Source organism: Podarcis raffonei, chromosome 4, assembly GCF_027172205.1.
Source record: "Podarcis raffonei isolate rPodRaf1 chromosome 4, rPodRaf1.pri, whole genome shotgun sequence".
In the NCBI taxonomy this organism is placed as follows: Eukaryota; Metazoa; Chordata; class Lepidosauria; order Squamata; family Lacertidae; genus Podarcis; species Podarcis raffonei.
In genome coordinates this window covers 65,616,370-65,631,732 of record NC_070605.1, presented here as the reverse complement: position 1 = coordinate 65,631,732, position 15,363 = coordinate 65,616,370, and the positions used below count along the sequence as shown (strand labels likewise).

Sequence of the window (15,363 nt, the reverse complement as noted above, 5' to 3'; positions counted from 1 at the left end):
TCTAAGCATGGATTATTTCCTCTGGAAAAACAAGAAGCTGCTATCAGTGTAAACATCTGTTGAATGCTCTGATTAATTCTCCTGCCTGGTTCTGGTCTTAATCCAGATGAAGTGTTCGATATAGTTAGCCAGTTAAGAGCAATTTAAAGGAGCCCAAACTACCTTCAACTATTTTGGAACTTAAATCAATTTCATTTTTATCAAAGTGAAAATATATTAAGACAAATCAGTCCATAGAGGGTACTGTACCCCAGTTTCAATTTTCTCTGGCATTTCTTCTTCAAAAATTGCTTACAATTTTTCAGTGTTTCCTGAGTACACTGCATATATATATTTCAAGTGCTGGATCACATAAGTGCTTATACACACTAATTGTTCATGAAGTACAACCGGCCCATAAATATGTTGTTTTCCGCGATGGGGTTCAGTTAGCATTATTTACAGTGAACATCATAGTAATTATTATTTCCAAACGTTCAGTCACTCTGGAATGTCTTTTGGGGCTCTGATACACGCATTCATACACATGTAGCTAAACAATTATGTGGGGATAGAATGAACAGCATAAGCAGTGGCTGCCCATTTTTCTTGAGTGCTAGGAATGCTAGTGAAGACAGGTACACAGAATATTCCTGGCTCTTAAAAAGAACAATTTGTGTACATCAGAGCTCTGAAGAGTACCGTATTTTTCGCCCTATAGGACGCAATTTTCCCCCTCCAAAAATGAAGGGGAAATGTGTGTGCGTCCTATGGGGCAAATGCAGGCTTTTGCTGAAGCCTGGAGAGCGAGAGGGGTTGGTGCGCACCGACCCCTCTCGCTCTCCAGGCTTCGCGCAGCTCTCCGCAAGCCATGGGAGCCCACGCCAGGCTCCCACGGCTTGCGGACAATTGCCTGCATGCTGAAGCCTGAGTGCGCTGAGCTCAGCGCACCCAGACTTCGCGCAGCTCTCCGCAAAGCTCGGGAGCCCAACGCTGGGCTCCTGCGGCTTGTGGAGAGTTGCCTGCATGCTGAAGCCTGGGTGCGCTGAGCTCAGCGCGCCCAGGCTTCGAGCTTCACACAGCTCTCCGCAAGCCGCGGGAGCCCGGCGCCTGGCTCTCACGGCTTGCGGAGAGTTGCCTGTTCTGGGGGGCTGGGGAAGCTCGGGCCTGGGGGAGGGGAATAATTCCCCCCTTTATTTCCCCCCCAAAAAACTAGGTGCGCCTTATGGGACGGTGCGTCCTATAGGTCGAAAAATACGGTACATATTAAGGTGAGTGAATGAGTACAATATGTTCTAGTGCAGCCGTATCAAACTGCCAACATAGTAGTTGCCAGAACATAGTTTCCAGTAATTAAGAAACTTGTGAAATGATCTAGAGGCACAATGAGTCTTTGTGACACATAGCTCATATACATTTTTCAAAGGGTACTTAAGTCATTCTTGCAAATTACCATGATTAAATGTCAACTTAACTTCAACCATCAAAGATTGTACTGTCTCTTAGATATAGAAATTAATTTAAGTTCATTTTAATTCCTTTCTAGAGACAAAATGCCTCCTTGTTTCCATCTTTTTTTAAGAAGTCCAACATGGGGAAAAAATTCAACTCTTCCTTTGATTTCAAAATAGTGATGGAAGATCTGAGTCTGGGCAGGGCTAAATGTGAGGCAGGACTCTGTCTCAAACCTGTTTTCCATGTTGCTGCTTTGCTATGAACTAGCAATAAAAATAGTGCCTATCTAGCTGTGCCAGGAATCACATCTGGGATTAAAGCAATAATCAGGCTCTCCTGCCAAGATTATGCACCCATTATTTTCACTTGGAAACTAACTATTGGCAGGACTGGCCTGACTGATTAAATAGACCTCTACTGACTCAAAATGTGGAAATCATCATAACAGAAGCAACTGATTTTACAGACGGTTTAGTTCTTTTGTTCATACTGCATTATCAGTGGTCCAACACAGACAACCATCTTAACCAAGTAGTCTTCTACCCTGATTTTTTTTAAAAAAAGACGTAGTATGGAGTTTCTGCCACACTTTCTAATGTGTGGTAAAATTGGGAGCCTTATGAAGTGGCAAATCTTTGCCCAACCTCCATTTACCCCTTGGTACTATTTGCCATTTGTTTTCACCTATGTAAACACTTTTGACTTTAGAAACATTTATTTAAAATAAATTATGGCTTCTGACAAGCTGTATCCATTATGCATTTATAAATTGGGGCAGGGGGCTGTGAGAATTCCCGAGCAACACCTGACACTTTCAACTTGCTAGTGTATATATAGGAGTTAAGGTCTTCCTTTATGTCTTGGTGGTGGTGTTGGTGATGGTGTTTTCAAATTATTTTTATTAGTTTTCCAAATTACTTTAATTTAATACAATTTCTTCCTATATGCCTTTGTTAATGGGCAATAAAGTGAGAACCCTTTCACTCTGAAATTTGGCAAGTGTTATTCCTGGTGGTGGGGTAGTAAGTAGAATGCCTGGAAATTGCATTAAGAAGCACAGATTTTACAGGCAGAATAGCAGCTGGGTCATCTGTTGAAATCAATGGGAAGAAAAAAGAATGATGAAAATACACCCAGCTTTACCAAGCAGACAGTTCTGTTGGAAGAAATCTAGGGAATTGGAAGTCTGATTTAGCGTAAGGTTAGAAATTTTTTTACTTAAAAGAATTATTTTTCCTCTCTCTTCCTTCTTGATGCACACAAAGCTTCTCCTACCTCTTTGTTATACTATATGATACATGTGCTTCAAAATTGGAGAGTGAACTTTTTTCCTGCTGGTATGACAAATAAGGCTTTAAATGTATTGACGAAAACTTTGTAACAGGATTTGATCTTGAGAAATTGGAACAGCAAGAATTCTTCAGCATGATGACGTATTTGTGAGCAATACCTAATATATTTGAATACCTTTAAACGTTTCATTTTAAGGACTTCCAGCATCCTTGTTCAAGGTTTTCTATTTGAAACAACATTATATATGTCAAAATAGTTTTACAAGAAAATTCCATCTAACAAGACAGCTGAATGAAACATAGGTCTTACTGCCTTATCTTGTCAAGAAGCTGTAAATATTCGAATAAAAGACCACATACAAAGTCATGTAACTTGTTAAAGCATTGTCAGTGATGCATTTAAAATATTATTACAGGTGGTTAAACAGAATTAATATGCTTGCTGCTGGTTATGCAGAAAGAGAGAGGATCAAACAAGAGCAAGGTATGGTATAATTATTTTGTTTGCTTGACTTAACCTCCCTACTTAAAGGATATGTATTCTGTGCTTTATTGCAGAACCCTTATTTTCTTATTTAAGAATATTCCCTCAGTTACCGCAACTGTTGTTCTTATGCAATACTTTATTCGAACACATAGGAACTTTAAAAAATATTCAGGGCATGTTTGACTAGAAAAAAGGACCTGTTATATATGTGGTGATGGTTGATGGATCAGGTGGAAAGTCACTAAAGGCTGATTACATTTTTATTTTTTCTAATTCTTTATTAGTCCAAAGTGCGCTTAGCAAATGATACAGAGATAAAGAGAGGTGTAATAAAACAGTGTCAATTTGTTTAGTAGATAGCACTGTGAGGGAAGGGAGTGAGATAACTGAGGATTCAGCCATACAGCTGCAAGTAAAATGTTTTAAGTGTGTTTTAAGTGCAATATACAATATGACACTAGTTGGCAATGGTGAGCCTTATGGAAAATTCACGTATTTTTAAAAAGCTTTTAAAAAAGCATTTTCAGAACTTTTTTATATCTGTGTAGATTCCACCTGAGAGTGCTCCTGTCTGGAGTGGTTGTTCCTCTAACCAGAAGATTTGGGGTTGACCTGTCAGACTGCCCTGCAGCCTGCTGGTGTTACTTTTTAATTGCAGGGCAATTCATTGCCATTAACAATTATACATGACAGGACTGGTGTTCCATATATATAACTGGGATCTCAGTGGGTGATTAAACTGGAAGGATTCTATCCTAGTTATGTATTCCAGAAGGAACAATCCTATCAGCTAAGGTGGCCTCAATGGCAAGGAGTGCATATTTCCATCTATGGCTGGTTTGGCAGCTATGGTCATTCATGGACCAAGATAGATTGCCACCAGTAACGCATGCTCTAGTGACCTTAGTTTTTGTTTATTTCAATGTGTTCTATGTGAGGCTGCCTTTGAAAACTGACCAGAGCATCTCTCATTTGTTGTGCTTGGCTACCTGTTTGCTTTACCAGGAAGCCAAGACCCATGGAACAAGCACAGAGACAATTGTGTACAGAGAACACAAGTATGGATTATCATAGTGCCTACTCTATGCCAGTGATGGTGACAAAACATACTTAGTTCTCCATCACCATTATATTCTCAAATAGCAGTCCTGTAGAAACTTTGTTAAAGGGATTATTACAACACAGCTCTAGGATGGTTGTATTAGAACCCTTGAAGGCCTGCTTTTATTCATTAGAATGAATTATGAGAATGGCTTTTAAAATCCACATTAACATATACCGTATTTTTCGCTCTATAACACGCACCAGACCATAACACGCACGTAGTTTTTAGAGGAGGAAAACAAGAAAAAAAAATATTCTAAACGAAATAGTGGATATATGATTTTTGTGGTTCATGCTGTGGCCACAGACATGTGATCTGACAGTGAGTTTGGAGTAGCCCAATGCAAAAATCCTGAGGATCCATGTGGATCCATGCTTTGTAATCACAGAGAAGGAAGGGGAACCATGGATCCTCTGCTCACGACTGCAGCAGATCCCCCCGCCACCCGCCGGCATTCGCTCCATAACACGCACAGACATTTCCCCTTACTTTCCAGGAGGAAAAAAGTGAGTGTTATGGTGCAAAAAATACGGTATCTTCCATTGCTCCCCTTTTCTGATTATGACACATGAATTTTGAAGAACTTGATTTCTGCAATAATCCAGGGTTGTTGTTGTTTTAATTTGTATTGTTTAGATTACTGGAGTGAAAGTGATAAGGAAGAAGTAGACACACCATCAACACCCAAACAAGACAGCCCACCTCCACCATACGACACATACCCACGACCTCCTTCGGTAAGTGTTCGTTTGTAATAACTAGCTGCCATTGACCCAGATGAGAATACAGAAATACTTTTTGGGTAGTAGCTCTTACACAACCTGCATCCATTTCAACTGAGTTTGCACTTTGGGGTGAATGATGTTGGAAGTATCCTGTATAAATGCTTGATGTCAGAGGAATTATGTTTGTATATATCAAAATATAATGTAAGAATAAATACCCTGAACCACTGCATAGAACAACAATCATGACAGGTATATAGGATATTTATTTATACCTTTATTTAGCAGGATCTTACATTTAAAAACATCTTCCAGTTCTCATTAAAACAGTCAAAATAGTAGAACAGCTGCTTTATTAAAAAGATTTGTTAAGAAATAAGGTCTTTATTAGACTATCCTTCAAGGAACAAATTTAAATCTGTACATTGCAATTATAAATTGAAGCTAAGCCAAGGTAAAATACTGGCAGCATTCCTACTTTAACCAACATGAACTAAGTTTCTCACAAAAGCTTACCTTCCTTCAGATAAGAATAGATTCTGTGCTTCCTTTCAAGTTCTTTGTGTATTAAAAAATAGACTTTTCTATTACAAAACAAGTAGACCATACAAAATATTAATACATAATTGTACAAATGGCCAGATAATAAAGGGTATCCTTAATATGCTATCAGATGTGAAGTAATGCTGATGTAAGGAGAGCAAACAATAAGCTTGTATGATAGATGCATTTGAGCACACTCTCCAGTAGATAGAGGTGAATTTTTTTCCATACCATAGGAAACCTATTTTTCCAGATCCTCTTAAAATCCTCTTCCTAATTTCAGCTATATTCTTTTGAGGTCTATAGGAAGCAGACTGCATATTTTAAAATGTTTCCTTAAGAACTTTAGTTTTTGAAGCTAGTTCAAGTGCCAGAAGAACATACTAGTTCATCCAAAGAAATGCTAAGTTCATTTGGGAAGTCTGGATGTGATTGTGTCATTTTCAAGAAGGAAAGCTTTTTATTTAATCACAAGAGAATAGGTATCTTAAAAGTTAAAGAATCTGTTGAGGTCATATTGAATCCCAAGTCTGTCTCCAGTGCCACTGGGCCCAAACTTCCAAAACGAATTTCAGCAGCGACAAATGTCATGTTCTACACTTAGGCTGGAGGAATCAGCTGCACAAATATAAGATGGGGGACATCTGACTTGCCAATAGTACATGTGAAAAGGATCTAGGAGTCTTAGTAGACCACAAGCTTAACATGAGTCAACAGTGTCAGTCAGCAGCAAAAAACCTAGTGCTATTCTAGGCTGTATCAACAGAAGTATAGCGTCCCTATCAAGGGAAGCAGTAGTCCCATTCTATTCTGCCTTGGTCAGATTATGCCTGAAGTACTGTGTCCAGTTTTGGACACCACAATTTAAAAAGGATATTGACAAGCTGCAACGTGTTCAAAGGAAGATGACCAAGATAATCAAGGGACTGGAAACCAAGCTAATAATAATAATAATAATAATAATAATAATAATAATAATAATAATAATATCTTTATTGTCATTGCCCCCTCTCGGGGACAACGAAATTACTTGACTGCTCCATAAAAACACTAATTAAAACAATACAGTATAGTACAGCAAGGAAGATTAGATGACTTTCAAAGTCCAGGCTTCCCATTCAGGGCCGAGATCACTCTGGAGAAGAAGCTGTTCTTCAGACGGCTTGTTCTTGTCTTCATCATCCTGTATCTCCGTCCCGACGGCAGAAGCTCGAAGAGACAGTGACCAGGATGTGATGGATCTTTTACTATGTCCAGTGCCTTCCTATGGCACCTTGTGGCATAAATCTGCTCTAAGGTGGAGAGTGGGCAGCCAACAATGCTCTCTGCTGCCTTAACAACTCTGCACAACCCCATCCTGTCCTGGGTAGTACAGCTTCCGTACCACACACATAAGCCATAAGTGAGCACGCTCTCAATGGCACAGTGATAGAAGGCAAGCAGCAGTTTCTGCGGAAGATGGTTTTTCCTTAGAATTCTCAAAAAGTACAGTCTCTGCTGCGCCTTCTTCACAAGCCCCCTTGTGTTGACACTCCAGGACAGATCCTCTTGTAATTCAATGCCCAAAAATCTGAACGTTGTTACCCTCTCCACACAGACCCCATCAATCAAAAGTGGCTGGACATTGCTCTTCTCTCTCCTGAAGTCCACCACAAGCTCCTTTGTCTTCCTTGTATTTATGAGCAAGTTGTTAGCTCTGCACCACTCTGTCAACCGCTCCACCTCATCTCTATAATCCGTTTCACCCTCTCTTTCAGGGATGAGCCCAATCACGGTTGTGTCATCTGCAAATTTGACAACCCTATTACTAGGGTGAGCAGCGACACAATCGTACGTGTAGAGAATATAAAGGAGCGGACTGAGTACGCATCCTTGTGGTGTTCCTGTGTTAGTCTTAAGCATATTAGAGGTATAAGGGCCCAACCGAACCCTCTGGGGGCGGTCTGACAAAAAGTCCAATATCCACCCACAAAGTGATAACGGAAGCCCCAGATCTTCCAGTTTAGACATCAGACGTTGTGGTAGAATGGTATTAAATGCCGAGCTGAAATCTAAAAAAAGCAGTCTGGCATAACCCCCCCCCCCGCTGCTCCAAATGTGCAAGGACGGCATGGAGGGCAATCGCCACAGCGTCCTCTGTCAATCTTTTCATTTTATAAGCAAATTGGAATGTGTCCAGTCCCTCTGGTAGGCAGGCAATGACATAATTTCGTACCAGCTTTTCAAAGCACTTCATGATTATAGGTGTGAGTGCTACTGGACGAAAGTCATTCAGATCTTCCGGGTTAGATTTTTTTGCTATTGGAACGATAATAGAGGACTTTAGGCAGGATGGAACAATAGCCTGGGCTAGGGATCGATTTAAAATCCCAGTGAAAACTCCTGCTAGTTGATCTGCACAGTCTCTCAATACCCTTCCAGCTACCCCATCCGGCCCTGTGGCCTTCCTTGGGTTGATTCCCTTCAACACCTACCTCATCTCTTCTTTTTCCACAGAGACTGCTACATTCCTTTGTACTGATGATGGTGATGGTGGTGATGATGGCAGAGCCTTCACAGGGAGTGGTGGTGGTGGTGGTGGTAAAGCCTCAGCAGGTGTTGCTGCAGCTGTTACTTCAAAACGGGCAAAAAAGGCATTCAAATCCTCTGCGAGGGATGCCCCTCCCTCGTCTGCCAGGGAATCCTTGGATTTATACCCTGTTAATTCTTGTACACCTTGCCACACCTGCCTGGTGTTGTTACTTTGTAGATGATTCTCCAGCCGCTGTCTATACGCCTCCTTTGCTACACGGATACCTCTCTTTAGATCCGCTCTAGCTAAGCTGTACAGCGACTTATTTCCACCTCTGAAAGCAGTATTTCTTGCCTTTAGCAACCCCTGGACCTCCCTTGTCATCCAGGGCTTCCTGTTTGGGTAGATCTTTATCCGGCGCCTCTGTGTTACATTGTCAGCGCAGAACCTAATATAATCCAACACTTGCTCAATATGAGTCTCTACATCCTGTTGGGCGAATACCTGAATATGAAGAACAGTTGAGGGAATTGTGTATGTTTAGCCTGGTGAAGAGGAGACTGAGAGGAGATATGATAGCCACATTCAGATATCTAAAGAGTTGCCATATGGAAGATGGAGCAAGCTTGCTTTTTTCAGCCCCAGAAACTAGGACCCTAACCAATGGCTTCAAGATACAAGAAAGGAGAATCCAATGAAACACCAGGAGGAACTTTCTGACAGGTAGAGCTGTTTGGCAGTGGAATAGGCTCCCACAAGAGGTGTCAAACTCTCCTTCATTGGAGGTTTGTAAACAGAAGTTCAATGACTATCTGTAATGGATGCTTTAGTTGAGTTTCTTGCATTGCAGGGGGACGGCTAGATGACCCTTGAGGTCCCTTCCAACTCTGTGATTCTATAAAATAAGTCGTATTTTCCCATGCTAGCTTTGAAGCTCTGACTTTGCCTAGCTGATTTTCTTTTTATTTTCAACTATGCTAATGGAGTCACAGAATAGCGTTGTTTCAAGAGGCATAACTGAAATCATATGAAGTCATCTTTGATCTTACATTAGAATTTCCATATCCAGCAAAGAGATTTTTTGCAAGCTATCTTTTGTGTTTGTGCCAGCTGTGTGCTGACTGAATGACTGCACTGTGCATGAATGCCAATATGAGTAGCAAGGCATTTCCTCAGCTACAGTCTCAGTTTCATCCCACTACCACTACACCATTCAGTTTATGAAGGTCTCAGGGGTGCTATAACACACAGGTGGACGGTAAAGTTGATGAATGGTTAATCTCAAATCTTCTGCTGCCGTCTTAATACCCTCCCACTGCACTGCCTACCTCAAAAAATATCATACTCCTTTCTGCAGTCTACCAAAAGTGTTATGCTTTGGGTGACTGCTGCTGGTTGTTTCAGCAAGACTTAAGCCATGTTAATAAATCTTGCAGCTAGAGACAAAGAAGACTTATCTGGATCACCCCAGGAGCACTTTGGAAAAGTGATTTCTTATTCCCTCTATCCAGTGCTTACCTGACCTTACGAAAGGGAAGGGCCACATGACTTCTCTACAGCTGCTTTTTCTTCTTGTATATTGCCTCATTGCCAGGTCTTTTCCAGATCTCACCTTGCAACCTGATCCTGATAATCTGTGTGGAAGACCAAGAGCATCTTTCTAGCAGTTGATTCACGAGTAGGGACTATGTATTTCATCACTTTGGAACAATACATTTGTCTCCAAATGCAACAGGGATAGAGAAATTCTTCAATAGTGCACAAACCAAGTAGCTAACCCAGGCAGTCTTTATCTAAAAAGTAGTCAAGGTGGCTACTCAGCATTTTACCCCTCTGTTCATTTTTGGAAGAGCTTTCAACAAGATCCTGGTAGAAGATACATAGGTAATATTTGTGCCAGCTTCTGGTTTTTCAAACTGAAATAAAACCACCATTTAATTCTGACATTCATATAATTTGTAGTGTAGGGACTGACACTCCAGATTTTTGTATGCCACAGTAGATCCCATGAAACTGACACAAAGCACATATGGAGTTCTCTGGATTATTCTTTAAAGGCTATTCATAAATTCTTATAGCATTCTGTAAATGTCAGTGACTGCATTTTCATTACTTCTTAGGAGCAAGTTTTTTCCTATTCTCCTGTGATCTGCAGGGTTTCGCCTAAAATCAGATTTTAGTACTATTAGCTGTAACTGAACCATTATTTGAATCACTTAGTTTGGTAACACACTGTTTTCTGAATATTGCCTTTATTATTTAGATTAACCTTGCCTTTCAAATGCATTATGAGGGTGACTTTATCATAAAACAGCAACTCTATTAACTGTGGAATCAAGGGATCCTTAAGTATATTAAATAGCTACCTTCATTGTAATAACAGTTGGGAGAATATCAGAGCTGGGCCCAAAGACTGGAGTGGTAAAAAGAACTTGTAATTGTTTGACTACAAGTATTGCGAGATACATCTCCTAGGTGTTTATACAAACAGATGTCGCATACACTATTTCTTTACTGTTTTGAACTTTTATGAACTAGGAGTTGGAAAATACATAAGTTAATAATAAAACCTATATCCTTGCTAGCCTTTGAATATTGCAAACATTCAGCTATCTTCATAATTGATCTGAAACCGGAATCTATATTCATGTTGCAGATGAGCTGCGCAAGCCCTTTTGTGGAACCAAAGCATAGCCGACTCTCTTCCGCTGAAACTTCCCAGTCCCAATCTTCACACGAGGAATTCCGTCAGGAACCAGTTGGGAGTACTACTGAATCTCCCATCCGCAAAACAGCCAGCCAGCGACGTTCTTGGCAGGATTTAATAGAGACTCCACTGACAAGCTCAGGGTTGCACTACCTTCAGACTCTACCACTTGAGGACTCTGTTTTCTCTGACTCAGCTGTTATCTCTCCAGAACACAGGCGGCAGTCAACTCTTCCTACTCAAAAGTGCCACCTGCAGGATCACTATGGCCCTTTCCCTTTAGTGGAGGGTGAGAAAATGCAAGCCCTAAATGGGAATGGGGGCAAGCCCCGCAGTTATACTCTACCCCGGGATAGTGGGTTCAACCATTGCTGCCACACACTCTCTGTCAGTGCCTCCAGCCATCAGGAAGAATTGCCACAGAAAGAGCAAGAAGAAGAAGAAGAGGGAAGGCAAATTGCACCAGAAAACCAAGAAGATGAAAGTAAGCACTAATTATATTTAAAATTGATTAGAAATAAATTGCATGTAGAAAAGGGAAATTGTTTAATTGTGAATATGACTTTTAATCATACCTTTTTCTGTTCTTTTTTCTGTAGTAGAAATAATTAGCTTTTGACACAAAAATTAACTTTTTATGCATGCTAACTTGATAAATCAAATTTTAGAACAGCTTTATTTGCAGCACAGTTATTCTTCATGTTTATTATCATTATTTTTTGGGTTTTTTTCCATGGAGGGGTATTTTGCCTATACTAGTGTGCTTCTGTCTTGGATGCTAGTTTCTTTCACAGGCATGAATTTCTTGTTTTGTGATAAGTGTGTTTGTGTTGTTCCTCAAACTTTGGAAAGAAAATCTTTGATGGTGAATATGAAATATTTATTTCTAGTCCTAGGGCTCTTGCATTCTGGAAGGCTCCAATCCTGATAGTTTAAGTTAGGCAGTAGGTGTCTTTCCTAATTCAGTTTGCTCCTGCCTTCATCGAAAGCAGTCAGGCTGCCATTAAACGCCCGTCTCTACTCTGCTGAGACAATATTTTTCTTTCTTTGTATGACTTTTCAGTCTGTCTTTCTGCCTTTTGCCCTACTTGCATTTGGCTTATTTTCTACCTTATGTGGCTCGCTGGTTCACATTTTCTCTACTTTCTCCTAAAAAACCCCAAACACTTTAAAAAACATTAGCATCAACACCTTTGCCTCCTCTTTGTCTAGCCTCTTCTCTATCCCCCCCTTTTTTTCTGGCTCTTTGGTGGAGAATGGTGAGAGTGGAATACCAGCCTCTTTAAACACAGCTTTAGCAGGCAGCCTCAGGTCCAGGTGTGAGTGCTGTATCAGTGTTTCAGAAGTGTCCCTTTAGTGGGAATGACAGCAGACTGCCTTTCCTCTGCAGTGTCTCGCGGTTCCAGCCAGCCAGTAGCCCACAAGGCAACAGAGGCTCCTGACTGGATCTTAAGAGTAGTATTCCATTGCTAGGGTAAAGTCATCCTCCCCCAGTTAGATTTGACTACAATATTTTGTCCTAGATAGGTCCTAGTTTCTCCTTTGTTGCTGTTATGGATTTCTTGTATAATTAGGCTGGCCTAAATTCCAACATAGATAGATGCTGATTTAAAAAGGCAACATGCAATGAAAGATTGTTCACTAATACTGCACCATTTTCTACTGCATACTGAAAACCCAGTAAACGAATGGGTGTAAAATATAAGCATAATAGCTACTGAGCATACAAGCCAAAACTCAAGTTTCTTGTTACTATGGTTATCAGTATTCTGCTCATATTATTGGCACTTTATTTTACAGTATATGTACATGTCACATATTTTACTGCTCTACTCCTTTGTCATTAATTGGAGCCTCACATTACAAAAGTGGCAGGAATTTTTCCTGACATAGAGAGATATGGTTTAAAAACTTGTCCTGCTTAATTTCTGCATCTTAAGATAATGTTAAAGGCACCAGAAAAGTAAAAAAAGTGATAAGTGTAGATAGCAATACTTTTTCAAAATGTTAAATGGTTTACTGGGAACATTGCATACTTAACATTTATGAAGCAAAACTTGGTGAACAATAGTTGCCACTTCACAGCTTTCACTGCTGTTTTCTTCATTGCCCTGAGCACGGATAAAATTCAGACTGGCAGTATTTTTAAAAAAATAAGTCATAAGGGGAAGTTGATTGAGGAATACAGGAAGAGAAGTAAACTCTGAGCCTTATATATGTGTTTATATAAAATTATGCTTCCTGTGCTGAGAAGCCATACTGTGAGCCATACTTGTAATATGCTAGAAGATGCAAGATACTGTTTTCTGGTGCAACATACAAATTTTTGAAGTAGCGTAAAATAGATTCCTTCATCTCAGAGGGTTTTGAAGATCCTCTCAGAATTTCTTTCATTTCATTCAGACCTACTTCAGCCATCTCTCATTTTGTAGAATGTGAAGAGAGAAAACTATTTTTGCTGTGTATATTCCATCTACTAGGTTAAGAAAGGCAATGCTACAGAGAAGAAAGCACATAGCACTGGTGGAAAATACTTAATGCAAGTGCTGAAACTGGCCATAAATTTTGCCTTAGCTGTTTAACATTCTGAGCAGAATAACAGTGTGTTGCTATCTGCCACAGTGAAAGCTTAAAAGGTCAATGAGAGATATATTTCCCTGAACACTTGAGGACTTACATCAGAATACACAATTTTCTAGTTTCCTGGCTCATATCTAACATGTTTTTGGAGCTGTGTGTGGAAGGAGCTGAAGCCATTAAAATTATTTATTAGCTAATTTTTAATAATTTTTAAAACACCCTCTTCATTTAGATATCAGAACAGTGTACAAAACAAGACCAAAGTGGTCATACCACCATAGTAATAGTGAATAACTTGATGCTAATAAGGATAACAGTCTGCACCAATCATACTTCTACATGCTTTACACTGTATGCATGATAAACACTCTGGCAAACGTAAGTGTACCTGAAAATTAAATGATACGGTGGCTCTTACAAAGTGACTTAGAACAATCACATGAGACATGCAACTCATGTGTACCAATTAAAGAAGCTACATTTTAATTTGAAATGGTAGATGTTGCATGGCTTACTATATGCCTAAAAATAATGGATCCTGGTATACAATTACCATAAGCACTGATAACTGGGAAACACTGGCCTGCGAGCATTCCAACTGGAGAACAGCCTTTACCAAAGGTGTCACAGACTTTGAAGGAGCATGAACTCAAGGTGAAAAGGAGAAACGAGCTAAGAGAAAGACAACCCCTCACCAAGATCAACTCCCACCTGGAAACCTCTCTCTCCCCTGTGGAAGAACGCGTGGATCCAGAACTGACCTCCACAGTCACTTACGGACTCACTGTGTTCATGGAAGACAATCTTACTCAGCTACGAGTGATCACCAAAGAAAGAAGGGAAAGAACAAGTACCATATACCCTACTTTTTATATAGATTATATAATTTATACTTACAGCATTTTTATTGTGGTTCCTTTTTTATCTGGGAAGCATAAAGCAGTGTTGAACATCCTTTGGTTTAGCTGCTGCTGTGTAAACCTAAGTTGCTGTGTTTTTCCCCAAGGGCTTGCTGGGTAGGATAGACTTCGAAATGATATAGATCACTTGAGTTGTCTGCACCAGACAGAATCTATTAAGTATAGTTGATGTTCTGGCTACTTTGTTAGTTCTTTGAATCTTCCCTGGCAGGCAGGCAGAAGGACCATTAACATGTTATATTTCTCCCTCTGGAACTCTTCAGTGTAATAAATGCACATGTATCCAGTGGCATCTTGGATGTTCAAAGCTATAAAAAATGACAAGTGATGTATCACTTTAGAAATATGAGTGAGTTCTGTTGAGTAGTTGAAAGTATACTACAACTGGGAAAGGACTTTCTGTTCTATAAGAGCCAACATGTTTTTTATAAGTCACCTTCATTTGTTAAAAAAACATGTACCCAGTATAACCTGACATGATCACTCCTTGTGTTCTTAACAGAACCAAACATAAGAAATAAAAGTCTAAAAATGAACTGTATAAAATATGTATTTTATGCTTGTTTACATTTAAAGCTCCAATACAAATCCTTCCACTGTCAGGTGGCATTGTGACCTGGCCACAGCCATGTCTGCAACCTGGGAGCATCGCCTGGGTGGATTCCAGCCTGCTTGCAGATTGGCCAGTGGTGGGCAGGCATGGGCTGGAGTTCCTCAGGGGACAGACCCAACTGACCAATAAGCGTCACTTTGGGTCCACTCCCAGGGGGGATAAATTGAGGCCTGACCAGGTTTTCTTCCCAGTTCATCAGTCTTTGTTACTGCTTTTGCTGCTTTCGAAGGTTAGTCACTTAAATTGATTTCCCAAATTTTCTTTCATTATAAATTTGGTTTCACTTCTAATCCAGTTTCATCACTATTTCTGATACTCCAATTTGATTATTGTTGACATGGGGCCTATGTGCTGTTGACAGTGTGGGATGCATGTGGTTAGAAGGCCAAAAAGGCAAGCAAGGTAGGGGTTTGATTTAAACTGATTTAAATTAGGCAAAATATTT

At 40.0% G+C, this 15,363-nt stretch overlaps 1 protein-coding gene across 13 annotated transcripts in view; it reads left to right on the top strand.

The window, feature by feature from the left end:
- CNKSR2 (connector enhancer of kinase suppressor of Ras 2) overlaps positions 1-15,363 on the top strand; it is a 237,459-nt gene that overhangs the window by 196,290 nt on the left and 25,806 nt on the right. For all 13 annotated transcript variants that reach the window (XR_008330258.1, XR_008330259.1, XM_053387071.1 and 10 more), the window contains 3 exons: positions 3,143-3,210; positions 4,955-5,055; positions 10,755-11,289. Coding sequence is in view for 11 of the 13 variants with exons in the window: in XM_053387071.1 (XP_053243046.1) it covers positions 3,143-3,210; positions 4,955-5,055; positions 10,755-11,289 (704 nt within the window). In the remaining 2 variants the exon portion in view is untranslated. The remainder of the gene's footprint in view (positions 1-3,142; positions 3,211-4,954; positions 5,056-10,754; positions 11,290-15,363) is intronic.